Genomic DNA, 25,158 nt, shown 5'->3' with positions numbered 1-25,158 from the left:
GAATATGCCACTTAAAAATCTCCAGACATTAATGGTTTCCAAGTAATCTGCAGTAAATGCACATAAATGTGCTGCAATTCCTTAAAAATGTTATGTAACAATTTAACAGAAAAGAAGTTAGAGAACTCAAAGATGAATTGTAATGTATTTTATATACAAGAAACTGAAATCTAAAACTATTTAAAAAAAATATATTGCAATATTTCTTTGGTATTGTTGTTACCCCTCCCACCTCCCCCATCTGACCACTTCTCCAAAATATGATTCTACCTTTGCAGGCAATTACATGTGAACACCTTGAAAAACTTTAATGAAAGATAAAAAAAAAATTATTTTACAATTTGATAAAACAATACTCCATTTCAGGTCATTCTAGCGTTTTAGAGCAGTTAACCATTTTTTTTCTATGGGAGATAAATCCTTTTTTTTTTTTTTTTTAAAGATGATTTTATGTAGTTTCAAGGTTTTACACTTAAACTTTGGGCTAATGGTAAGATTAAAGGAAATTGTGTGAACATTCTGAAGACTTGACAAACAAAACAAAAACAAATTTAGAATTTAGAGCGGGGGGTGTTAGTTTCACATAAATTTAATGTAAAATGATTCACCATTTGGAGATCATTCTAGCAGTTTAGGACAGTTAACTAATTTATTTTATGGGAAATAAATCAATTGCATTTTTTAATTTAATTTAAGGAAGGACATGTTTTTTGTTTGTTTTGTTAGTTTTTATATATATAAATATATATAGATGCTTATATATGGTTTACAGAAGGAATTTTGTTGGGAGGAGTAAGCTTCCCACTCAGACGTAGCATTATTGTTAGGATTAAAGAAGTTTTAAGAGAAGGCTTGCCACGTATCTTGTTCTACTTATTTTTTTTAAGAGGGTGTTTGACACTCATACTTATGGTTAGTGGTTCATAATTATTGGCTTGGATTTTGAACATCAAATTACTTTTAAATATATAAACTTACGTAAATGAGGAGTGTGAAACTTTACAAGATTTAAGACAGACAGACAAAAATAAATTTTATTTAAAACAAGTAACTTCACTAACAGAAAACATGACGTTTGGTAAAAGTATCAAGTATTTTTTGCCCACCTATTTAAATATCCAAAAAAGATTTTGCTAAAACTGACAAATCATTCACACAATTTTGGATGAATTGATTTTCATGTTTATTTTCTTGTCCTTTTTTATACTGAGTGAAACATTATTTCATTTTTAAACTTTGCCTGGTTGTAAAATATGTTTAAATATGATATTTTAATTTGTTCAGATTTTGTATATTAGTCGAGCAAGTAACTGCTTGGCTAAACAAAATGTTACTTGCAGACTACTATTGAGTAATGAAGCCGTGGGTACTGCATGAAAAAACAAATTTTTAATTTCCTCGCCAAATATTTAATGAATTCCTTTGGAATAGTGATAACAATCTCCATGTTCTTCTGTTTCATTTCAGATATTATTTTATATATTTTGATATAATATCGATTTAAAAAAAAATCTTTTTTTACAAAATCGATCCTTAAGAGTTTTCCAACTGGGCAACTATTGATACTACCATAATGATCCCCAAGATCGCCATGGAATATGTGCCTATATTAAAGATGGTTTCCATGTGGTAGGGACATCTCCAGAGAAGATCCTAACTTACCCTATATGTGCTTCTGGGTTGCACTAGCTCACACTACTGTATTTATATTTACTCTCTATCGCCCCCATAACAGCGGAGTTACTATCTTTAAAAGCATATCTGAGAAAATTGACCAAGTTCTATCAGCTTATCCTTCAGCTAACATTCACGTATGTGGAGACTTCAATGTTCATAATGTGGAATGGTTGACCCACTCAAACAAGACCGATGATGAGGGGAGATTCTGTCATGATTTCTCCATTGCTTATGACCTCACTCAGATTGTTCACGAACCAACCCGTGTGCCCGACAATGACGGCCAGTATGCGTCTCCTAGACCTTTTTCTCACAACTTGCCCTGAACTATGTTCAGTTTCTGTTCTGTCTCCTCTTGGATCTTCCGACCACTCAGTTGTATCAATTAAGATAAAAATAAAATGTAATATGTCCTTAGACGTACCTCTCCATCGTACAGTATATCGATACACTATGGCTGACTGGGATAGTTTCCGTACATTTATATCGGATCTTCCTCTGCGTTCCATGTTTAAAAAGGATGTGTCCTCTATAGTAATAGACCTGGTGGAATGGTTAATTGTAGGTATAGACCATTTCATACCCTCAAAAAAGTTCCAGCAAAAACCTAACAGCCAGCCATGGTTTTCTCCAGAATGTGCTGCTGTTACGCACATAAATCACTTTTTCCACTGCTTCCAACATAATAGATGTATGGAAACTAAAGCCGCTTTCAGGACTGCCAGCAACCATTGTAAGAAAGTAATAAAGAATGCAAGAGAGTTATATGCTCAGTCCATCAAGTCCAAAGTAGCTGAGCAGCAGCTTGGTTCCCACCAGTTTTGGCAAATAGCAAACAGAATCCTGAACAGAAGCGTGTGCTCTATCCCAACTATCATCAATGGATCCGAGTTAATCTTGTCAGCATCAGACATAGCCAAACTCTTTGCCAAGAACTTTGCAGCCAATTCTACCCTTTGCAACCAAGGCCGCCAACCCCCAATATTTCCTCCTGTATCAGAAAACACGCTATGTGATATACAAATAGCTGTACGTGATGTTGCCAAGCTAATCAAAAACCTTGATTCCAGTAAAGCAATTGGCCCTGACGGTATTCCAATTATAGTACTCAAAAAACTTCAACCAGAACTAGCGCCCATGCTTACAAAACTGTTTAAACGTTGTCTTAAGGAGAATTGCTTCCCATCACCTTGGAAAATCTCATCAGTATGCCTTGTATTTAAGAATTCAGGCGATCGTTCATCCCCCTCTCAGTACAGGCCAATAAGTCTCCTGTGCATCATGAGTAAGTTGCTGAAATCTGTGTTAAATACAGAAGTAATCAACCATCTCAGCAAAAATAACCTTCTTAGTGACACACAATATGGTTTCCGTTCTGCTAGATCTACAGCAGATGTGCTTACAGTTATATCTCATAGAATAAGCAAATCTCTCGATAGAGGCAACCTTTCTAGGTCAATTGCTCTTGACATATCAAAGGCCTTTGATAGGGTATGGCATAAAGGTTTACTTCACAAGATCTCCAGCTATGGTATAGCTGGACATGTCTTCTCAATTATTAAATCATTTCTCTTTGATAGGTTCATAAGAGTAGTAGTTGATGGGCAAAAATCAGAAGCCTGCAGTATTAATGCTGGAGTCCCTCTGGGGCCCAACTCTTTTCCTGATCTACATTAATGATCTTCCAAATTACATCCTTACATCATTTGTAGACATTTTTGCTGACGACACTACCATCTATGGTAGTACATCTAAGACAGTAAACGACCAAGTTCTCTCCGATTCTCTCTACTCTGATCTTGATCACGTTGTACAATGGGGAAAGGAGTGGCTGGTTACTTTTAATGCATCTAAAACCAAGTTTTTATCTTTACATCATCAACGTTCTGATCCCCATCTGGCATCAATTAAAATAAATGGCTCTCGTCTTGGGGAGGCCTCAAGTTTTGACAGGCTTCTCGGCTTGACTTTTACTCCTGATCTTAAATATAATACGTACATCAAATCTGTTGCCAAGGCCGCTGGAAAAATGGTCAGATCCTTCTATCGATCCAGTAGATATCTCACTGCTGATGCAATTCTCTATATAAGAGCCAGATACGTCCAAGGATGGAATACTGTTGCCACATATGGGCAGGAGCTGCTAGAAAAGACTTGTCTTGCCTTGATAGAGTTCAAAATAGACTTTGTGGCCTGGTGGGAGATGTCCTTTTCTCTTCGCTGCAACCTCTATCTCACAGAAGAGATGTTGCGAGTTTGTCTCTGCTTTATCGTTATTTTCATGGAAAGTGTTTGACTGAACTTCAATCTATGGTCCCCCCTCACCAAACTTTCACAAGAAACACTCATCTAGCAGAAAACACTATCAATAATTCCCCCCCACTCTTTATCTGTGCCTAAACCTAAACATAGATTCCATGATCAAAGCTTCTTTCTTAGAACTGCACGCCTGTGGAATTGTCTTCCGTTTTTCTGCTTTCCAGCTGTCTATAATATGGTTGTCTTCAAGTCCAACGTGAACAAGTTTCTGATGAGCCGTTCTACTTAAGTTAACATATTTACCGAACTTCCATTACTATCGATTACTATATTTTCCTTTTGACTGCTGTACACTCTTTAACCCTTATCCTTGAGTGGCCTATCGGCCTTGGTAAGTGGTGATGCCTATGTAAAAAAAACAAAAAAAAGCATAACATTTAATAACTGTCTGCTACTACTATTACTGTTACTACTACTCTTTATTTCTAACAGCCTCTGACTGACTGTTTATATTTTCTTATCGATTGCACATTGATTTTTACAGAGAGAAAGAAAGATATATGGAGAGAGAGAGAGAGGGGGGGGTTGAGCGAGAATAAGGAATGAAAACATTATATAGCATAAAAAAACAAATTTTAAATTTCTTCACCAAATATTTCATGAATTCCTTTGGAATAGTGATAATAATAATGCTCATGTTATTCTGATTTATTTGAGATATTTTCTTAATATATTTTGATATCGATTTAAAAAAATATATATACTTTACAGATTTGGATATTACAGTTTTTACACTGTAACTATTTATACTAACCTTTGTGTCAAAATACACTGAGTAACTATTAATAGTAACATTTAACTTGAAAATACGAGTCAAACAATATAATCCTTAAAAAGAGACTCTTTACGTTCAACATCGGTATCGATTAATTTAACCAGAAGTTTGTTTACATTTTGAAATGAACAATAGGTAGAATTAAAATAGAATAAATTTACCTATAAATAAAACGAAATTTTACTTACTAGCCATATTAAATTTAAATAGTTAAACTTAACGAAAATTATACTGAGAATTAATTATAAATTGGATGCAGCATAAAATTTAGGAAAACTTGTTCATTTTTGATAGGTAGGAAAACTTTCCATTATTGAATACATATCAATTGGAAACACATTTTAGGACGGTTCTTGAAGGGGGTATTGTTTTTAAAAGAAACTACACCCCCATAATTTATATATATTTTTTAATATATTTACTTGTTTATTGTTGTTTTAAAATATATAAAATCGATTTTCTAAGTGTTCATTTTCTACCTAGCTTTGTACGTTTTTAATGTTTCAAATTATTTTAGAACGTTTATTTAGTTTTAAAAACAGTAGTGTCAAGTGTTACTTTAGAACAAAAACAATGTTTAACATGAGAGTATCATGTCTCGGGAATCTCGATAATCGTTCAAAACTAGAAATTTAAAGAAAATACTGAAGTAGATATAGTTTTCAAAATAGCCTCCCCTCCAAAAGAAAATAAATTTGTATATTTTTTAAAGTAATGTCCAAGATCAGTGTTTGGCAGTGGATACGGTTGATTATGTAAGGCAACTGAATGGAACGGAATCACAACATGAAAGAAAAAATATATATTTATTAAAAAAAATTACTTTATTTTTTAACACATGTTGTTTTATTACGAAATAAAAAAAAAGAAAAAAAACTCTCGTATTATTGGATAATAAAACAAATATTACATTATGTGATGATACTTTTCATGTTATTCTGAGCATGTTTTATTAATTAATGTCATTTTATTATTTTTGTTGTTGTTAGTGTTTTTGATAAATATAATTTTAAAAAGTTGGGTATTTTCTTGAAAAAAGATTTCTGCCTCAACAGAAAAATATTCAACAAAATGTTTACCTGGAAAATTATTTTACTGAAAACTATTAATATTAAACTTTAAAAAGGAAGATACTAAAATTAAAAAAAACAAACTTATTTTATTTATACTCAATCAGATGTGCCTTATGCACTAATAAAAATGTAATTGGCATTTTGTTGCACTTTTTAAGATTTTAAATATTTATAATTTTCTCATAAAAACGTTTTTTGTTAACTATTCTGTACTTTCACATAACAATTAAATAAAAAAGATGTTGTGAAACTTGAATTTATTTTTAACTCCTTGTCAAGACCATTTTTTCGAATCTGTTAAACCCGGGTTTTTTTTTTGGTTTTTTTTAACTGAGAATATCTAAATAATAATAATTAGGCGGTTTGATAAAAAATTTCATTGGGATGCATTTTGTTTCCACCTTAACATTTTTCCTTAAAATGATTGCCTATAAAGGTTTTTGGGTATGCTGAAAACGAATATCGCATTTAAATTTTCCACAAATAAGTAGTTTTCCGGATATTAAACAATGTCATTTCTTATGTTATTGCTGATGGCTATCTTCTTATGCGCGTTTGTCCATAGTTTCTCGGGGTTGCGTTTACATGCTTGAGCATACCAAGATGGCCACCAGTGATAACATAAGAAATGACATTGCTTAATATCTGGAAAACTACTTATTTGCAAAAATTTAAATGCGATATTCGTTTTCAGCATACCGTAAAACCTATTGAAGTAATCATTTTAAATGTTAAGGTAAAAAATTACTGCTTTATTTTTTTGTTTACATAATTGAATTTTTCAGTAAAACAACAGAATAGAAATGACAAAAATTACCATCAGCTGGTGAATATATAGTTGTTGCTTATCAGGATTCCTGGTATCCTGGTACTGTGAAAGTTACATCAAAGATTCATGTAGAGTACGATTTATGGTTGCATCTCAGAAAATAGGGGTATATTTTGGGTCAGATAGAGAGGTTTTACAAAATTGAAAATTGGACTGTTTCCAAAATGCATAAATTCTGGTCGACTATAGGAATTTCCATCTTTTACAGAAATCCAAAATCTATATGAAAAATTTTCTTTGATTTATTTCTGAGATTAATTCATATCTACTCAATTTTTTTTTTTCTTTGAGGAGAGTAGTAAATATTGGCCATGAATGCTCTTTCGGCATTCAATGGCTACACCCCAGATTAAGCTCTCCTTTGGTGAGGAGCCAGGAAATGCCTGCTCTCAATAAAGCTATATTTAAATACCACTATAATACTTAGTTTTGTTCAAAAATAGACACCCACTGTATGGTACTATGTGCCAGTTCAAAAAAAATTTTAATTTGTACATCTGAATTTATAATTCATGGCTTATGGTAAAGAGATACATCAGATTTGACTGCATAATCAGAAAGAGCACACAATTTTACATAAGACTGCCCAGTTTCATGAGAATAGCTTGAAAAATAAATAAATGGTGGCGAAATTACCAAATTTCTTGAAATGTTGAGGTCCGTAATTTAGCTCACTTTTTCTAAAGAAAAATGTCCATGGAAAAGCCTAAATTTTGGCATTTAAAATTCTCATAACTTTTGAACTATTGATAGTATTTGCATAATTCAAACGGTTTTAAGCATCTTTTACATAGCTCTTTTCACGCAAGTTGATAAAATAATAATAATCTAAAAAGAAAAAATGAACTTGTAATGCTATATGAACTGATTAAAAATAAACTAAGATGGATGTATAAAATGAATAATGATTTTTCAGTTTTTGACTCCTTAAAAACTATTTTAATTGGCTAAAAACCCATAAAAAAATGGTCCATAAAAATCCAATCATTTGAAGCCCCTAGTGCCGCTCTGCGACTTTTAGTTTCAGAAGAGATAGTTTGAAAATATGGAGACAGACATAGTGCGTCATATAAATGAGATTATCATTATATGGAAGTAATATTAAGAAATAACTAGTTGAATAAACGAATAATTATTTGATAGATTAAATTAGGGAATGTCTAAATTTTATTTCCCATCAATGTTGGCTGTTTAGGTAAATACTGAAAAATCTTTCCACCGTCTTCTTAGCAGGAATAAGTATTTTCTTTAAAAGAAACTTATGTGAAATGCATTTTGTTGTTGCAAAGAACATAGTGGAAAAAATAAAAATAAAAAGTCGGCATCAAATATTGATTTCGCAGATGTAATGCTATCGATGAAAAAACGCAAAATAGATTAACTTGACTTTATTAATAGAAGAGGTGCTTATGTGTTGAGTAAATATTGAACATGGTTTACTATTAGTGTTTATAATTTCATTTTAAAAACTTTACTGATTTGACTTGTTTCTCCTTTTAACCATAGGTGATAGATGGTGGTGATATGGATGTTAGCTTTTACATCCAAGATCCAAGTGGTTCTATTCTCGTAGCAGAAGACAAGAAATCTGACTCTGCACATAAGTAAGTTTTTATCATTTGTTTTCATTTTGTTTTGTAAAAGTTTCAATTACTTTAACACGTCAATTTATAAATGCATCATGAATGTTGTCAAAAATGCCTTTTAGACATTTGTTTTTCCTTTGTCTTTCACAAATTTTATTTACTAAAGGAAAAAATATGCTATTTGTGCGGTTACCGTAAATCCTGAACTCCCTCTAGACACATGTATCATTTCCTGAAAATTGATATTCTGTGTACTCCTGTTATAAACTCCATGGTGAGTAGAGAGCAGGAACGATGAAGACTAAAAACAAAATTTATGGCTCCTAACGACAAAAAGAATTCATAGAGATACGAGCTCCAAATGGAAGAAGAAAATGGCCAAAATAGATTTATTGTCTTGGAAGCTTTAGAAAAACCTAAGCTTACTATATTATCTCGTATTGTTGTTGAGAGTAATTTCAGCAAAAACTGTTTAAAATCTGGTATGTTGAGAAAAAAGACATTTGGATTTTCTGTGAAAAATTTCCATTTTTAACAATGAAAAAATCACAGCATCTCCACGCCAATATTTTCGCAGAAAGGAATAATTAGAATACACAAGCAGAATTCTTGGTTTCTTGAGGAAATAAGAGTTACAATTACAGTGAGTCAGAAAGAATTTCTATAAAGAGAAAATCAAGTAATACACATGCATACATGATGATATTTGATATGTCAAGCATTCCATCTAAAGTGAAGGTTGAATACATGATGGAAAAGGTTGAACAATATGTCTCTAATTCCCTTTAATGCTATAAATGGCAGAAATATAGGCACTATGACAGTAAATTTAGTAGAAGAAATGGCTATGGTAAGTGTGGAGGAAAAAAGTCCCCAACCACTTTATGATGTAAAGAGAATCATAAATGCAAACTAACGGTGACTACCTAGTTTTATGCAAAAATTTATGAAAGAGAAAGATAGAAAAAAGAGATATTTACTGCAAAATGTGTACAAAAGCTTTGAACCAGAAAGAGTATTTGAATCCATAACCAAATGCACGAGTGGTTTCCATTCTGACAAATAATGATGGGAATTTCAAATATAAAAACCAATTATAAGATTACTGCATTTTGGACCAGGAGATTTCTAACAACAATTAGGAGCCAAGAGCAAAGGTTGGGAAGCAAAAGATAAAATAGAAAAGATCATTGTGTCTTCTACTCAACTGGTTGCCCCCCCACCTAAGGTGCACCACCGCTGTCTAAGGTAACTGAAATGAATAATGCAACTGAGTCCACAAAAAAAAACGGTTATCTAAAAGGTAACAAACTTGCAGGTAAAGTTTATGAAAAGTCAAAAACAAAAAAATGAAAATCTGAGTGAACCTAACACAAAATTGACCGAATTAGCCAGAAAGATCATACTAGATCTGATCTATCATGGAGGTCCAAAGTTAATTCTTGAAACCTTCAGAACATCGCCAGTTGAATCTGTATATAGAAGTTGACGAAGCGCCCACAAATATCAAAAGTTAGAAATTAGCTCTGCAGTATTACATAATAAAGTTGAAATTCTGTTCATCAAATCCTACATTCCATTGAAATACGGAGATTTATTTTGAAAAAATGAGTCTTTGAATGGAAATGATCAACAAAGAATCAGGATTAGGCCTGACAAAAATACATATTACTATAATACCAAAAATCATACTAATCTTAAGAAAACTCAACAAACCAAGAACTGAGTTTCTAATTTTCGACAAGGAATCAATGATATTCAAATGCAAATATCCAAGACATATTCACGTCTTCAAATATGGTATATGCTGCAATACTGCAATATAGATAAGAGGCATCTTCCATATGACACTTCCATGTGCAGTAGATGTGGTGCTCAATTTCAATTTTACGTTCAAAAATAGAAAATTCATTTTTTTTCTTTTTTCAAATTCTTTGTCTGTACTGCAAAGCAAAAAATTTAACAATCCATTAATAACCAAATTAGTATAGAAATTTGTCAAGAGATACTACTGTTCTGTATTCCGTTGAAAACAACTAGGTTGATAGTGGCAGGTTCTGCATTTGGAAACCAATTTCAAGATTGCGTATACAGATTTAAAAATGACAAAAAATAAGGATTAGCAAGTGCATCCAACAGGAAAGACAACAATGTTACAAACTCATAATGATGGGAATCAGAGACGATCTGAAGAAAAATGCTACAATAGGAGAATGAAAAAAAGCTCACAAAAAAATTTAAATGCAGAAGACTGTAATCCTTGTGATCTATGCATTCTCAGCGATTAATATGCCATGTCAGACTATGTGCACAAACACATTTTTACTGAATACATTGATCTGGCTCCTATAAGAGAAATGTTCTATTGAGTAGGTACAATTTTTTTTTTTTTTTTTTTTTTTTTATTCAATTTTCACCCCAAACAAGGCACAGTGCCACTTTGAAGCAGGGGGCTACTATTAGGGAATTAATTAGCGGGGTCATTATGAAGGGAGAAGAGTAGAAAGATGTTTGTTAACATTACACTTGAACTTCTGCATATCATTGCAGTTGGGAAAGCAGAATCCCGGAAGGGAGTTCCAAAGACCCGCAGTTCTGGGGAAGAAACTATTGGAGTAAAAGGCTTTCTTGCACCTAGGGATCTCCACTGTAAAGGGATGAGACTTAGTAGCTTGCCGGGTTTGTCGGGGGTAGTTACGTCGGGGAGGTACAAGTGTTTGCAGTTCGTCAGAGCATTCACCATTAAAGTATTTGTAGAACAGGCAGAGGGATGCAACATCTTGTCGATGGGACAGAGGTTGAAGCCTAGATGACAGTTCAGGACCTATCAGGTTGGCGACTCTTTTTTGAACCCTGTCCAGGAGCGAGAGACAAGCAGCAGATGCACCAGCCCAGATGTGACAACAGTACTCCATACATGGGCGAATGGTTGCCTTATAGAGGTATAGGATACTGGCAGGCGTAAGTAGTTTTCTAGCACGGTAGAGGGAGCCAACCTTCCTTGCAGCAGCCTTGGCAATGCTCTCAATGTATCTATTCCAGTTCATATTCCCTGTAAACGTTAGGCCGAGGAGTTTAAAAGAAGTACTTTCAGGCAATGTGTTCTTGGCCATTGCTATTGGTGGTAGAGAAGGTTTCTTGTAGTTATTGAAGGAAACAAGCTTAGTCTTAGCAGCATTGAATGAGACCAACCATTTTTGTCCCCATTCCACTACGGATTGGAGGTCATCCTCTAGTGTTTCTGCCATTTTCTTGGATATGTGTTCATTTGTTTTCCCCTCATATCTGTTATAGAGAGTGGTGTCATCGGCAAATATACCCATCTCCGAAACAAAATTATCAGGGAGGTCGTTTATGAATATCAGGAACAATAGAGGTCCAAGGATAGACCCCTGAGGCACTCCCGCATTTATGTCATATTGTTTGGATGTACGTCCGTCGAGGACAACTTTGATTTTTCTATTACTTAAGAAGGATTTAATTACGTTATGAATTCTTCCAGTGATTCCATATGATCTAATTTTCCTTAGAAGACCATCGTGCCATACCCTGTCAAAAGCCTTAGATATATCAAGGGCCACCGCTCTACCCTCCCCTGTTTTATCCAATGAACGGTATATACGTTCAGAAACTACAGTTAAGATATCTGCTGTTGAACGGGCTTGCCTGAATCCATATTGTTTGTCAGTCAGGAGTTTAGCAGCTGTTAGGTGCTCGACTAGGCCTTGATTAACTAAGGACTCAAATATTTTGGCGAAAAGCGGGAGGAGGCTAATGGGGCGATAATTTAGTGGGTCAGTTCTTTCACCAGAATTCTTGAAGACTGGTACCACAGAGGCGGTTTTCCAGCAGTCGGGAAAACAAGATTCGTTAAGGCATTTATTGTAAAGTTTGGACAGAACTGGAGCAACCTCGGCAGAGCATTTTTTTAATAGCACAGCCGGGATGAGATCTGGTCCACATGCTTTTGAGGTGTCTAGGTTTTTTATAATAGCATGTACCTGAGAAGGGGTGATTTTCAAATCGTCAAGTGTGGCGTCTGTTCACAGAGGAAAATCAGGGAGTGAGTGGTGTACCGAGTTCAGTGTGGAGTTTGAGGCAAACCGACTGGCAAGCAGATTAGCCTTGTCAGTTGCCGTGCAAGCAACCTCATGATTGTTTGTTAGTGGGGGAATAATTGACTGTCCATTATTAACTACGCTGTTGTAGATTTTCCAAAAATCCCGGGTTCCTAATTTCTGTGCTTCGATGCGCTTTCTGGTACAATGAAGAAACTGTAAAAAAAAAAATAGATAGTAAATGAACTTTTCAAAAGCAGTTGATGTATATAAAGATCTAAAACAAACTTAACATTAAATGAACTAAAAAAGATATGCTATAAAAGTTTTAAAGAATGTTTTTTTAAGAATCCAACTTGATTTGGCATTAAATAACCTGAATAAGATTTATCCATGTCATAAAACAAAATAATAAAATCTAAATAGCAAAATACTACTCAAATCATTACTTTTGATCTACATAAAGATATTAAATTTCATCCAAAGTAAAACCTTTTAATTTCCGTTCTCTCCTGTTATAGTATCGTATGAAATTGTTTGTTAGAACAAGATCTACGTGTTTGTCTTTCTTCTGCCAATTATCCTATTCAATGTATTCTTATAGACATCCTTACAGAAATGTAGACTCTTGATTTCTTTCAAAAAACGTGTCCTATAGGTGTCAGATATTAATGGCTGTCACATATTGAAGGGGACTTTAAAATGTGATAATCACTTCAAAAATCCCCCCCCTTCCTATTTTTGTCAATTTTCTTTTGCATTTTCTTTTTATTTCTTACCATACATTTGAAACATGATAATAAATGAATTATAAGAAAATTAATTTAACGTTTTTATCATTTATCTCCGTAAAATACAAAAGTAAACAATTAGGCCAATTCAAAAAAATGGGGAGGGGAGTCTGTGGTCATCCTTCTCACTGTACCTTTTTACTTGTTTAAAGGGTATCCCTAGCTAAAGTTCTCACTCATAACAATCACTCCATGGGCTGCCCTATGTACTGTTCCCAAATCGATTGGATTTTTTTTATTAAATATTAGCAGTGCTTGGGCCCTATGTACTGTTCATAACTTTATGTGCATATATATATATATATATATATATATATTAAAAAGTTTGACTCATGTCAAGATAACCTACATCTAAAATTTCAAGTGTTTAGACTCAAACTTGGTGGAGGAGTTTGGTAGAGGCTGCAAAGGTCAACTCTTTCAACTTTGATCTCTTGACAGCCAAATTTTCGCCTAAAATCTGATTAAAAAGCTTGCTGCATGTCTAAATACCCTTTATGTAAAATTTCCAATCTTTACTCAAAATTGGCAAAGGTCAAATCTTTTGTACTTTGACTCCTTGGCAGCCAAATTTTCAAAACCAATTAAAAAGGTTGGCCTATGTCTGAACACACTTCATGTAAAATTTCAAATGTTTAAACCAAAAATTGGCTGAGTGGTCAAATTTTTTTAAACTTTGACCCCCAATTTTGACTCCTTAATATTTATTGTTTAATCAAGTTAAAAAGCTTGATCCATGTCCAAGTAGCAATACCAGATGTCATAAAGTTCAGCATTGGACAAGGCGCACACTGCTAGTTAATTTGATACTCATAGTTTTTGAATCAGCAATAAGCGCATTTTTCCTTAGTCCATCAAAATAAAACTTATATAACTGGATTCACAATAAAATTTACTTTAAAATGGTATTTGAATATTTTTGTTGTGATTTATATATTTGAAGAAATCACTATTTAAATCCGACTATTAACAACGAAACATGCCAGCAGAGCATTCTGCTGGCAGTAGATGACTTTTTACAAATAAGTGGTCAGGGTGTGTTCACATGAATACTCATAGCGGAAGTATTGTACTCGTCGACAACGTTTCTAGTTGTTTTGGCTAAAAAGAATTATCTTTGCTACGCAATTTGAACACAACGTGTACGTTTTTAGAGTAAAAAATTAGAATATCTCAAAGTTGAAGCTTTCTTTTACAAAGGTAATTGAAGACAGAAATTGTATTCAAACGTTATTTAATAGAGAATATATTCATTTCTTTTGTCCTAAAATTTGAAAAGAATTGGATAGAATTTTTATGCATGTGTTGATAAAAATGGTGACAAACACGTTATTACCTGCAGAAAAAAATCTCGTACAAACAAAACATTCATCAACAGACTTAAGAACATAAAGTATTCATGTGTTTTTATTTTTGTTATTTAGTAAACTTTTATTTTTGTTATTTAGTAAACTTAAGAAAAGTTTTTAATTATGGAAAGGAGGTCCCGTCTAGCAGAAAACACTATCAATAATTTCCCCCACTCTTTATCTGTGCCTAAACCTAAACGTAGATTCTATGAGCAAAGGAATTGTCTTCCATTTTCCTGCTTTCCAGCTGACTACAATATGGTTATTTTCAAGTCTAACGTAAACAAGTTTTTGATGAGCCGTATCATATAAGTTAACCGAATTTCCATTACTAACGATTACTATATTGTCCAATTTCTACTATACACTCTTTAAACCCTTATCCTTGAGTGGCCTTTTGGTCTTGATAAGTGGTGATGCCTATGTTAAAAAAAAAGGAAAAGAATGTTTAAAAAAATTAATTCTTTGAAAAAGAATGACCGACAATGAGCATTATTTTGTTGTTGTTGTTGTTCTTCTTCTTGGTTTTTGAGTCGCAATAGAACATCTCAAAGTTGAAGTAAAGATAGAAACTCTGTTCAAACGTTATTTAATAGAGAATATATTAATTTCTTTTGTCCTAAAATTTTAAAAGAATTAGAAGTATACTTATTATGCACTAATCAATAAAAGTAGTGGCAACCGCATGTAAACATGAATTTTTGTGTGCTGAGACGCATACAAAAAAATCTGTAAACAAGTGTTCAACTAACTAATGAACATAAAGTATTCATTTTATTTTTGTTATTTAGAAAACATAAGTTTTAATTATGGACAGGAAAAGAATATTTTTTTGAAAAAGAATAACTGACAGCGAACATTGTTTTTTGTTTGTTTTTCAAGTCTTAAATACAACATCTCAAAGTTAATGCTTTGTAATACAAAGATAAATAAAGATAAAAACTGTGTTCAAATGCTGTTTAATAGCGAATATATTAATTTCTTTGGTCCTAAAATTTGAAAAGAATTGGATAAAAACTTTTTATGCACGAATCGATAAAAGTAGTGATAACCACATATGAACATGAGAATTTTTGTGTGCCGAGACATGCACAAAAACATCTGTAAACAAAACATTTGTCAACTAACTTATGAACATAAAGTATTCATTTTATTTTTGTTATTATTTAGAAAAAATAATTTTTTAATTATGGACAGGAAAAGAATATTTAAAAAAAATAAACTCTTTGAAAAAGAATAACCGACAATGACCATGCTTTTAAATGAGTTAAAACACACAAATCACTTATCCAGTTCAGTAAAAGAATAACTTTTATTGTTTTGTTTTTTTTTGGTTTTTTTTACAATCCACAGAGGTATGAAAAAGTGGTCAAAAAACAAATATATAACAAATAAATGTTACTCTGCTACCTATCTCTGTAAATTTTGGTGTTGTAAATTCTGTTAAAAAAAATAAGTAGTGTCAGGCGTTACATGAGAACAAGAAAAAATGGTTGCGGTGTCTTTTGAAGTCTTGACAATGACTTAAAAATAAAAATTATACAAAATAGTGGTAGAAACTCACCTGATAATTGTCACAGTTACTTGAAGCCGTTAAAATGAAATTTAACTATTCTAATTAGTTTAATATACTTGAAAACATTATAATTGTAATCTGTACAAAATTTCCTTTAATTTGATATGCTACAAGCCACATTTTAATTTCTTTGAATCATGTTGTGGTAGCCATCTTGGATTTCTTGGTTACCATTTTCGCTTTTTCACTGCATAATGATGACAAATGATAATGTTCATCAGAATAATATTTCGCATGATGATTTAATGTCCTTGAAAAAATTATAAATGTAATCTGTACAAAATTTCCTTTAATTTGATATGTTACAAACCATAGTTTGTTAATAATTTCTTAGAATCATGTCATGGTGGCCATCTTAGATTTCCTAGTCGGCACCTTGGATTTTCATGATGTTATAATGGCAAATGATAATGTCCATCAGAATAATATTTCTATGATGATAAAGCCTTACCATTTTTCTTAGCTGTTTTTATGATGTTTCTACTTAGAGTTGTTAAAATGAAACTGGAATATGCTAACTAGTATGCTAATTAGTCTGTAAGTTACGGTGTGAGATGGTCATAAATAACGCCAACTGAACCTTCACGGTATTGTGATATGTTCAAAATTTCATCATAATATCTTAAAACGATTTGAAGATACAGCTTTTTAAAGATGGGTTAGTCTGTTAATTGTACAAATTTCCTACCATTTTCAGTCACAAGCTCATATGCATTTGAATAGGATTGACTTAAGGCAAAATGTCCAGTGAACCATGCATTTTTCTTTTTTTTTTAAATACTTTGAATGGTTATAACTCCAGTTCTAATGGGCCAATTTTAAAAAACTAAAGATATTATTTCTTTGTTTTTATGCTCTTTTTAATAATGCTTGATTTGAGTTTATTCGCTCTAAAGAAAAAAATGGTGTGGTATTGCTAGTCCAAGGAACCTACATCTAAAATTTCAAGTGTTTAGACCCAAAATTAGTGGAGGAGTTTGGTAGAGTTTTCAAAGGTCAAATTGTTTTAACTCCTTGACAGTCAAATATCTAGCTGGAAACCGGTTAAAAAGATTTTCTTAAATCTCAATACTTATGTCAAATCTCGAGTTGTAGACTGAAAATTGGCAGAGTAATTTAGTAGGGAAATGTACACACAGAGACAATTTCACTGTTTTTTTATTTTTTTATTTACACAAATTTAACAAAAGTAAAAAATGATTTCATTTGTGGAAGGTGGGGAAAAACAATAAAAAAAGGAAAAGGTTGTTTTCCCAACCCTTGCTAGATGGGAGACCGCCCAATATTTTCCAGCTTGATGAAGGCCGAAAACAAATAAGGGGCTTGAAAAACTAAGTTTGGAACAAAATAAAAGATGGGAGAGTTTGGGGAAAGAACCGGGGGGGAGGGGGGACAAAAAAGTAAAAACGAATGGGGGGGGGTATCTTGGAGTTCTCTATTGGGAAAGGAAGGAGACCATTCATTCGGCTGGCTAAGGGAAACAAGGTTTACCTTACTGGGGCTGGGGTTTGGCAAGATTAGGAGCTGCACGCGCCATGCCCAGGTAGGGAACACATACTCTAGGCTCATTCCATGGAAAGTGGTCCAAAATCAGAGAATTTTAAATTTTTCTAGCATTGTTATGTTTTTTTCTGAAAAACAACACCTTAAGCTACAAAAAAATTTAAAACTTTTCAATTCTGATCTTTTCTGTGCTGAGGTTATAAACATTAGCTATTTATTGAAGTCAGAAAATGAAAGAATTACCTATTTTTCAGACATTCATTTTTACTAATAAATAACATAGAATTATGTTTAATTATAATTTTTTATGATTGAGACATATATAGATTTCAAAATAATTGAGGCCCTGAGTTTCTGCTCATCATTTTTACATTAAATTTTCATAAAACGCTTAATCAACTTTTTTTTTTCTCATTCTTCAATAAAACCCCTGAGGAAAAAATCCTTTCTAGTATAAGTATAGTATAAGTATAGTATAAGTATAGTATAAGCAAACAAAATAATAGCAAAAAAAAAAATTTAGATATTTTCTTCTTCTTGAAAGAACACTTTGAATTTGTGTAACACACGTGACACCACGTGTGTTACATGCCAAAATATCACTTCAAAATCTACAATAATCAATGGATTCAAACATAATAAATAACATTCATACAATGCTATAAAATAGATTTATTTATTGAGAAATTTCAGGTTTAAAATAATAAAGCACATCCTGATTTCTTCCAATATCTACCATCCCTACTGGAACTGGTGGAGTCAGTTTTCCAATCACATTTTCAGGCCGGTATGCAATTACATCAGCTTTATCTGGCCAGTACCATTTTCCTTTTCTGGAATACTTGATTACTGATACTTCTATATCAGTATCTATAATTGATAAAACTTCACTAGGAAATAAACTTCCTATTCAAATTTTTTGTTCTAATTGAACATTAAAAAAAAAAAATCTGTGCTAAAATGAGACATTACTGAATATATATATATATATATATATATATATATATATATATATTTTTTTTAATTTACTATATATATATATATATAAACCATGAAATTTGAACAAAACATGTGACTTTTCATTCAAATGTTAGAACATCATAAAGTTGAGGTTTTCTATTACAGAAATAAATCAAGATAGAAATGTGGATTATTGGTGCTTGCTGCTGCTGCTTGAGAAATGAATGCTGTCCGAAAAATTTCTACTCCAAAATTCTTATATGTATTCGTTCAAACAATTTTCAAAAAAAAAAAAATATTTGATATATTTTTATGATGCATACATGAAAAAATAAAGGTTTTTACACTAACCTGTGCATGTTTGAAATCTTTTCAATGAAAATTGTTTATGCTATAAAGCCTGAACTTTAAAGGACAGTGTGGTCCAAACCAAATGACCAATTCACTTAGGACAAAAACTAAGATTAAGAAAATACTTTATTCTGATTGTTTGCCAAATTTGAGTATTCTCCCATTTCACGGAACTGTGGAAATTAATGAGATTTCGCATGGGTAACGCACCTGACGCTAAGGTGTAACACACGTGATAACAAATGCCTTAATTCTCAGGGTTTCAATGAATAAAAATTTATTAAAAGATTATTGTAATAATTAGAAGACTCCATAAAAATTTAGAAAAACACATTTTTATAGAAAAATAAAGGCACAATTCACAGAGTTTATACATTGTTTAACAATTTTAAAAATATCCTTCCCATCTAAATGTAATGCACGTGACGCTAGAAATAAGACTATTATAAAAAAAATGGGTTTTTTTATGTACTACATACTACACTACTAAACAAGCCAAAAAGAAAAGAGTAAAGTATTATAATGGCGATTTTAAATAAATGTTATCGCTGAAAACCCTTCTGAACTGTAACACGGAATGGCTCTCTAACTTGGCTCCTCTTTGTACGCACAAGCACGCTGCTTTAATCCATCTTCTGTCATAAACTGCAGGATGTAATCACTCTTGATCTTGACCTTCAATTGGTGTTTTAAAAACATAACCAGATCCTGATCTGTCCAAGATTCCACACTTTTCATTCAGTCTCGACATCCACACCATCATTCTGGCTATCCCAAGGATCGCAAGAAACACCATTTGTTTCTTGTTCCATGGCGGCCTGGCCATTGTGCACAACCAGGAACACGATCAGCAGGTGAGCATGCTTGGGATTGATGCAAGCTGTCACCTCATTGAAATATGTCCAGTACTGGAGGAGTTCACTGCAATCGAAGAAACCGTGCTCCAATGTTTCTTCTGCTAAGGTTCTGCAGCAGGGGAACTCAGCGAACTCATTCGTTTGGCACTGCATTTTATGACAACCCATTTCAGGCCAGTTACTAGGTCAGGAAGAATTTGAAGTTGTTTACTACTCCCAAGCCTGGCGCCCAGCTCCACCAGGAGCAGATCTCCTCCTCCGACAACTTGACATGCTCGACAAGCGGGTCGTTGACTGCTCTCCCCCGACTAATTTCTTATACAGCTGTTTTCTTTAAGCCTGTGAAAGGATGCTGGACCTAGGTAGCCTCTTGAGCGTGGCTCGGCATTCCCTTAGGAACTGCATGTCACCCAGCAGCCTTCAATGCGCCTCAACCGTGTGGTTGAAGATGAGGTCGGGAAAGGTGGCCTTGACCGCAGAGTCCGATGCAAACTTTTCTGTCAATGTTCAAACTCAGGAAGGCCGGACATTCCCAGATCTCCTTTACAAGGTCGTTGGATACAGACCTGTTAGTGAACCCAATGCTTTCCCTTGGCTTGGACAGACGGCTCCAGAAGGCCTTTAGGTGTTTTGCAGACAGGGAAGTATGGCCAGCCAGTAGAGGATGAGAGGAAAGATATGTGGCACACATCTCTGCTCTAACCTTTAAAGAAAGTTTCCTTCGCTGCCATGAGGCGACCTTTGACTGTACTTCCGACCAATTCTTTTCCAGCTGGAAACCAGGTCTGAATCAAACACAAGGATCTGAACTGGGCAATCCATCTAGCTGAAAGGGGCCAGAAGGGTGGTGATAACTCTCCATACACCTAACCACAGACCAACCAATTTGCTGCAATTGATTTTGGCCCCTGTAAGCGTTTTCTAGCAAGTGAGCGCCTCTGTCACCTTTTTGATGTCTTTGAAGCACGACATAAAGACAGCAACGTCATCGATGAGCGCAGAGTCTCTGACCAGCATTCCACCAGGCAGAGCTATTCCGCGCAAGACCAAACTTGCTTCTCTGCTCCTCAGTTTGTGAAGTATGACCAAGTTCTCTCCGATTCTCTTTCCTCTGATCTTGAGCACGTGGTACAATTGGGAAAGTGGCTGGTTACTTTTAATGCATCTAAAACCAAGCTTCTCTCTTTATATCATCAACATTCTGATCCCCATCTGACATCAGTTGAAATGAATGGTTCTCGTTTTCAGGAGGCCTCAAGTTTTGACAAGCTTCTGGGCTTGACCTTTACTCCTGATCTTAAATGGAACAGGTACATCAAATCTGTTGCCAAGGCCACTGGAAAAATGGTGGGATCCTTCTATCGATTCAGTAGATATCTCACTGCTGATGCAATTCTCTATCTATATAAGAGCCAGGTACGTCCAAGGATGGAATACTGTTGCCACATCTGGGCAGGAGCTGCTAGAAAAGACTTGTCCTGCCTTGATAGAGTTCAAAATAGACTTCATAGCCTGGTAGGAGATATCCTTTTCTCTTCCCTGCAACCTCTATCTAACAGAAGAGATGTTGTGAGTTTGTCTCTAGTGTATCGTTATTTTCATAGAAAGTGTTCAACTGAGCTTCAGTCTATGGTCCCCCCTCGCCAAACTTTCACAAGAAACACTCGTCTAGCTAAAAACACTATCAATAATTCCCCCCACTCGTTATCTGTGCCTAAACCTGAACGTAGATTCCATGAACAAAGCTGTGGAATTGTCTTCTGTTTTCCTGCTTTCCGGCTGACTACAATATGGTTGTCTTCAAGTCTAACGTAAACAAGTTTCTGATAAGCCATTCCACTTAACAAATTTACCGAATTTCCATTACTAACGATTACTATATTATCCAATTTCTACTGTACACTCTTTAACCCTTATCCTCAAGTGGCTAGTTAACCTTGATAAGTGGTGATGCCTATTTAAAAAAAAAAAAAAAAGAAGACTTCCAACGCAAGGATGTAGAGCAGGGGGGGGGGGACAGTTGACATCCCTGACAGACCAACCGGGAGATAACAAAGGGTTTCAAATGCTTTCTGTTCACTTGCACCACGGATGTTGCCGTGCGGTACAGAACGGAGATCCATTTGCGAAAGTCCTGTTTCAAACCATCAGTCTCTAAAATAGATGCCAGGAAGTGATGGTCAACCCTATCAAAAGCTTTTGACTGATCCAAATTAATCAGTATGGCTTCCGTGTCATCTTCTATCCCTCCATCCTAAGATCAGGTGCAGATCAGGTGCAAATTGTTCTGGATAAATCTCCTCTTCACAGCATAGTTTTTAATGTAAGAATTTACTTCCTTTCATATGAAAAGTTTTTTTTTTATCCATTTTTTTCCCCCCTTTTACTGTAGATGTTTTTGTTTTTAAAAAAAAAATTTCTTTTTCAGAGTTGACATTAAAATATCAGGAACTTACAAAATCTGCTTTGACAACACGTTCAGCCGTTTCTTTCGAAAGGTTGTCTACTTTGATATCATCACTGAAAATGAAGAGGATGAAATTGATAATAGTAATTGGGTAACGAGTAAAGATGATGCAGCAGAGTTGATGGAAATTAGACTTGAAGATTTTAAAGTAAGTCTTATTTTCTGAAGTTTGATTTTGAATGGTAGAAGAAAACTGAAAAATTTTTAAATCTTATTTTTCATAATTTTTAAGAAATTCTCATTCCCATCCAGTTGATACCTTAATTCCAATGTGATGGGTATTTCAATTGCTATAAGCATACAACACATACATGGTAACTGCAGAATAGTTTGATTAATATGTGTATTAAACTATTCTGCATTTTTTTAACTTTGCAGTTTTGTTAATAATATTCTTTCTTATTTGTAGTTTTTAAAAACCTTCCATACAAACATTAGAAATACTGTACAGTATTTAATGCTACTGAACTTCAAAGTTAAATGTTATATTTTTAAATTTAAAAAAAAAATTTTATTCAGAAAAGAACAAATATATTTATATAATAAAATTATCCGACAAGATATTGTACCTTTTTTTTCCTTTCTTTCACCTGTGAATTTTTTTTAAGCACTTTTAAAATAAAGATTCTTTTTGTTGTTGGATAAATTTTTGCTCGCCAGTGGAGTGAGAAAATAATACTGCTCGTGCAACAATATCTATTACTGAAAACAGGAACCCAGAACAATTTTCTTTTTAAAACCGTAACTTTGCTGAACACAAGTCGACTTGTATATTGTATGTGTTATATTGTATGTTTTATGTTGTATATTGTATTGTGTTCATTGTAGATGTTATGTAATGAATGGCTGGAACCATCATACATAACTGAAAAGAAAAAACTTTAATAAAAGATTTAAAAGAGTGGGCATCGAATAATCGATTGTCTACCTGTTGAAAAGAGGAAGGGCTTACGTCATAAACAGAGAAATCGGACGACGATTTTTTTGTTTACAAAACAAATAAACGTGACATTCCTCGTAAGCTCTGGAATTACAGATATTGGCATGAGTGGGTAATTCACGTGTCGCTGTGTGAAGACAAAATCGAATGATTTTTTGAGGTCAAAACGTGACTTAAGAACACATGTATCAACCGATTGACAGAACGCGTGGATAGAAAAAACAAAGGGACAAAATGCCAATAAAAACGGTGAATCAGCAGAGCAGAGAGAGAGCAGAGAAAGGAGAAACACGGAACAGCATGTGTTGCTGAAGACCGTATTGTCGAAGCGTCATTTTTCCCTCCTCAGAGCACTGTGAGAAAAACTGCTAACTGTGAACTTCAGAACCACCAAAAGAAAAAAGACGATCTGTTTTAAATTGTAACTATATTGTAAAATATAATTTTATACAAAAACAAACACAATTGTGACTTACGTCTTTTAATGCATGTTTTTAAGTTACAGCTGATCGTTCTAAGTCGTCAACCGCTTTGTTTTCAGGTTCAACGTTGTTATGACATTTTTGACAATTGACGAGAGGCAAGATAAGGAAAAAGTGCCAGTCTAAGGTGAGATAACTCACTAATCTTAACTCGTTGTCATCACAACCGCTTAGTAAACAAGTGAACCTACGGACGATCGACGTAACTAAAACTGCTATGTACCGCAGCCAGGGAGTCCTACGCACTATTACGATTTCCCAACCTGGGAGCCACACCATAATACAACATAGTATTAATTGGTGCCTTGATGACCAGTTCACTCCGCAAGAGTGATAAGTAAGAACTTTTTAACAAAAACAAAACTAAACAAAAAGAACTCTTACACAAAAAGAACTTGGTTACCACATACACAACAACAAAGAAGAAGAAAAAAAAACACAACGTGAATCAATCGACGAAGAGAAACGCGAACGCAGAAGCAAGAAAAAGAAGAAGAAAGAACACTGGACCTGAGGAAAAGCAAAGGTTAGTTGATTTTTTCAATATTTTTCTAAACCTCGGCTCTTTAAAAAAAAGTTTTGTTAAAAAAAAAAAAAAAAAAAAAAAAAAAAAAAAAGTTAATATATATTTCTTTTCTTTCTTCTTTCTTTCTTGTATAATTTTGAAAATAATTGTTAAAAATGGAACAGCAGTTTTTCACAGATTTCGCTCAGATCCTAGGGGCTGAACTACACAATGTAGGGAAGGCCATTTCGAACTCTCTGAGGGGGGAGGCGTTGTTATCAAAAATAAAACCATTAGACACTAGACGATCGCAGGAATACAGAAGATGGCTAAATGATATAGATAAATACACTAGAATAGTTAGCCAAACAGAGGAAGAAAAATGCCAATTAGCGTTAATTACGACGGCTGGCCAAATAGGACAGTTTGTTTCAGGACTACTAGCCAACAATGAGAGTGTGGCATGGGTAGACTTGAAGCGAGCTCTAGATAATTATTTTGGAGTCCAGGCAGATCCTACCAAGTTTGTTAGGGAGTTAGCAAATATTAAGCAAGGTAGAAGCGAAACTGTGCAGGACTACATGCAGAGGTTAGTGCACTTGGCTATAGGTTCGTATGGTAGTCTAGATACGAACAATGAAGTAATAAAAAGCCAAGTGATAGGTTTCTTCATCGAGGGGCTATATGACAGACAAGTCAAAATCGCTGTCATGAGGGAAGAACCATCGGACCTCAAGGTAGCCTATGAAAAGGCCCTAATCGAGGATCGGTGGCAAAACCGCATAAGAGGCAATGACCGAGAAGAAGAACCTATGGAAATAAATTATAGTGGGCGCCAGAGGAATATAGAAGCGATAAGGAAAAAAAGATTCCCAGAGCCAGATAGGGGGCAGAGGAATTATAGAGGATTTAATAGGGGACCCGGCTTCAAGGCAAGAGAAACAGAGCGCCCTTGGCCGGAGATTAAGTGTTACAATTGCGGCAGAAAAGGCCATATAGCCAGGAACTGCACCTTCCCTAAGTCGGGAAACGAGCAGACCCCACTCGCAAGACGCCCAGC

At 34.0% G+C, this 25,158-nt stretch overlaps 1 protein-coding gene across 1 annotated transcript in view; it reads left to right on the top strand.

Moving 5' to 3' along the window:
• LOC145276883 (transmembrane emp24 domain-containing protein 1-like) overlaps positions 1-25,158 on the top strand; it is an 89,342-nt gene that overhangs the window by 51,371 nt on the left and 12,813 nt on the right. The window contains exons 2-3 of the mRNA XM_080128307.1: positions 8,180-8,277; positions 22,133-22,319. Of these exons, the coding sequence (XP_079984433.1) occupies positions 8,180-8,277; positions 22,133-22,319 (285 nt within the window). The remainder of the gene's footprint in view (positions 1-8,179; positions 8,278-22,132; positions 22,320-25,158) is intronic.

Source organism: Euprymna scolopes, chromosome 5 (genome assembly GCF_053919585.1).
Source record: "Euprymna scolopes isolate OS-2025 chromosome 5, ASM5391958v1, whole genome shotgun sequence".
In the NCBI taxonomy this organism is placed as follows: domain Eukaryota; kingdom Metazoa; phylum Mollusca; class Cephalopoda; order Sepiida; family Sepiolidae; genus Euprymna; species Euprymna scolopes.
Note: the sequence above shows the minus strand (reverse complement) of the source record. Positions and strands in the feature narration are given on the sequence as shown.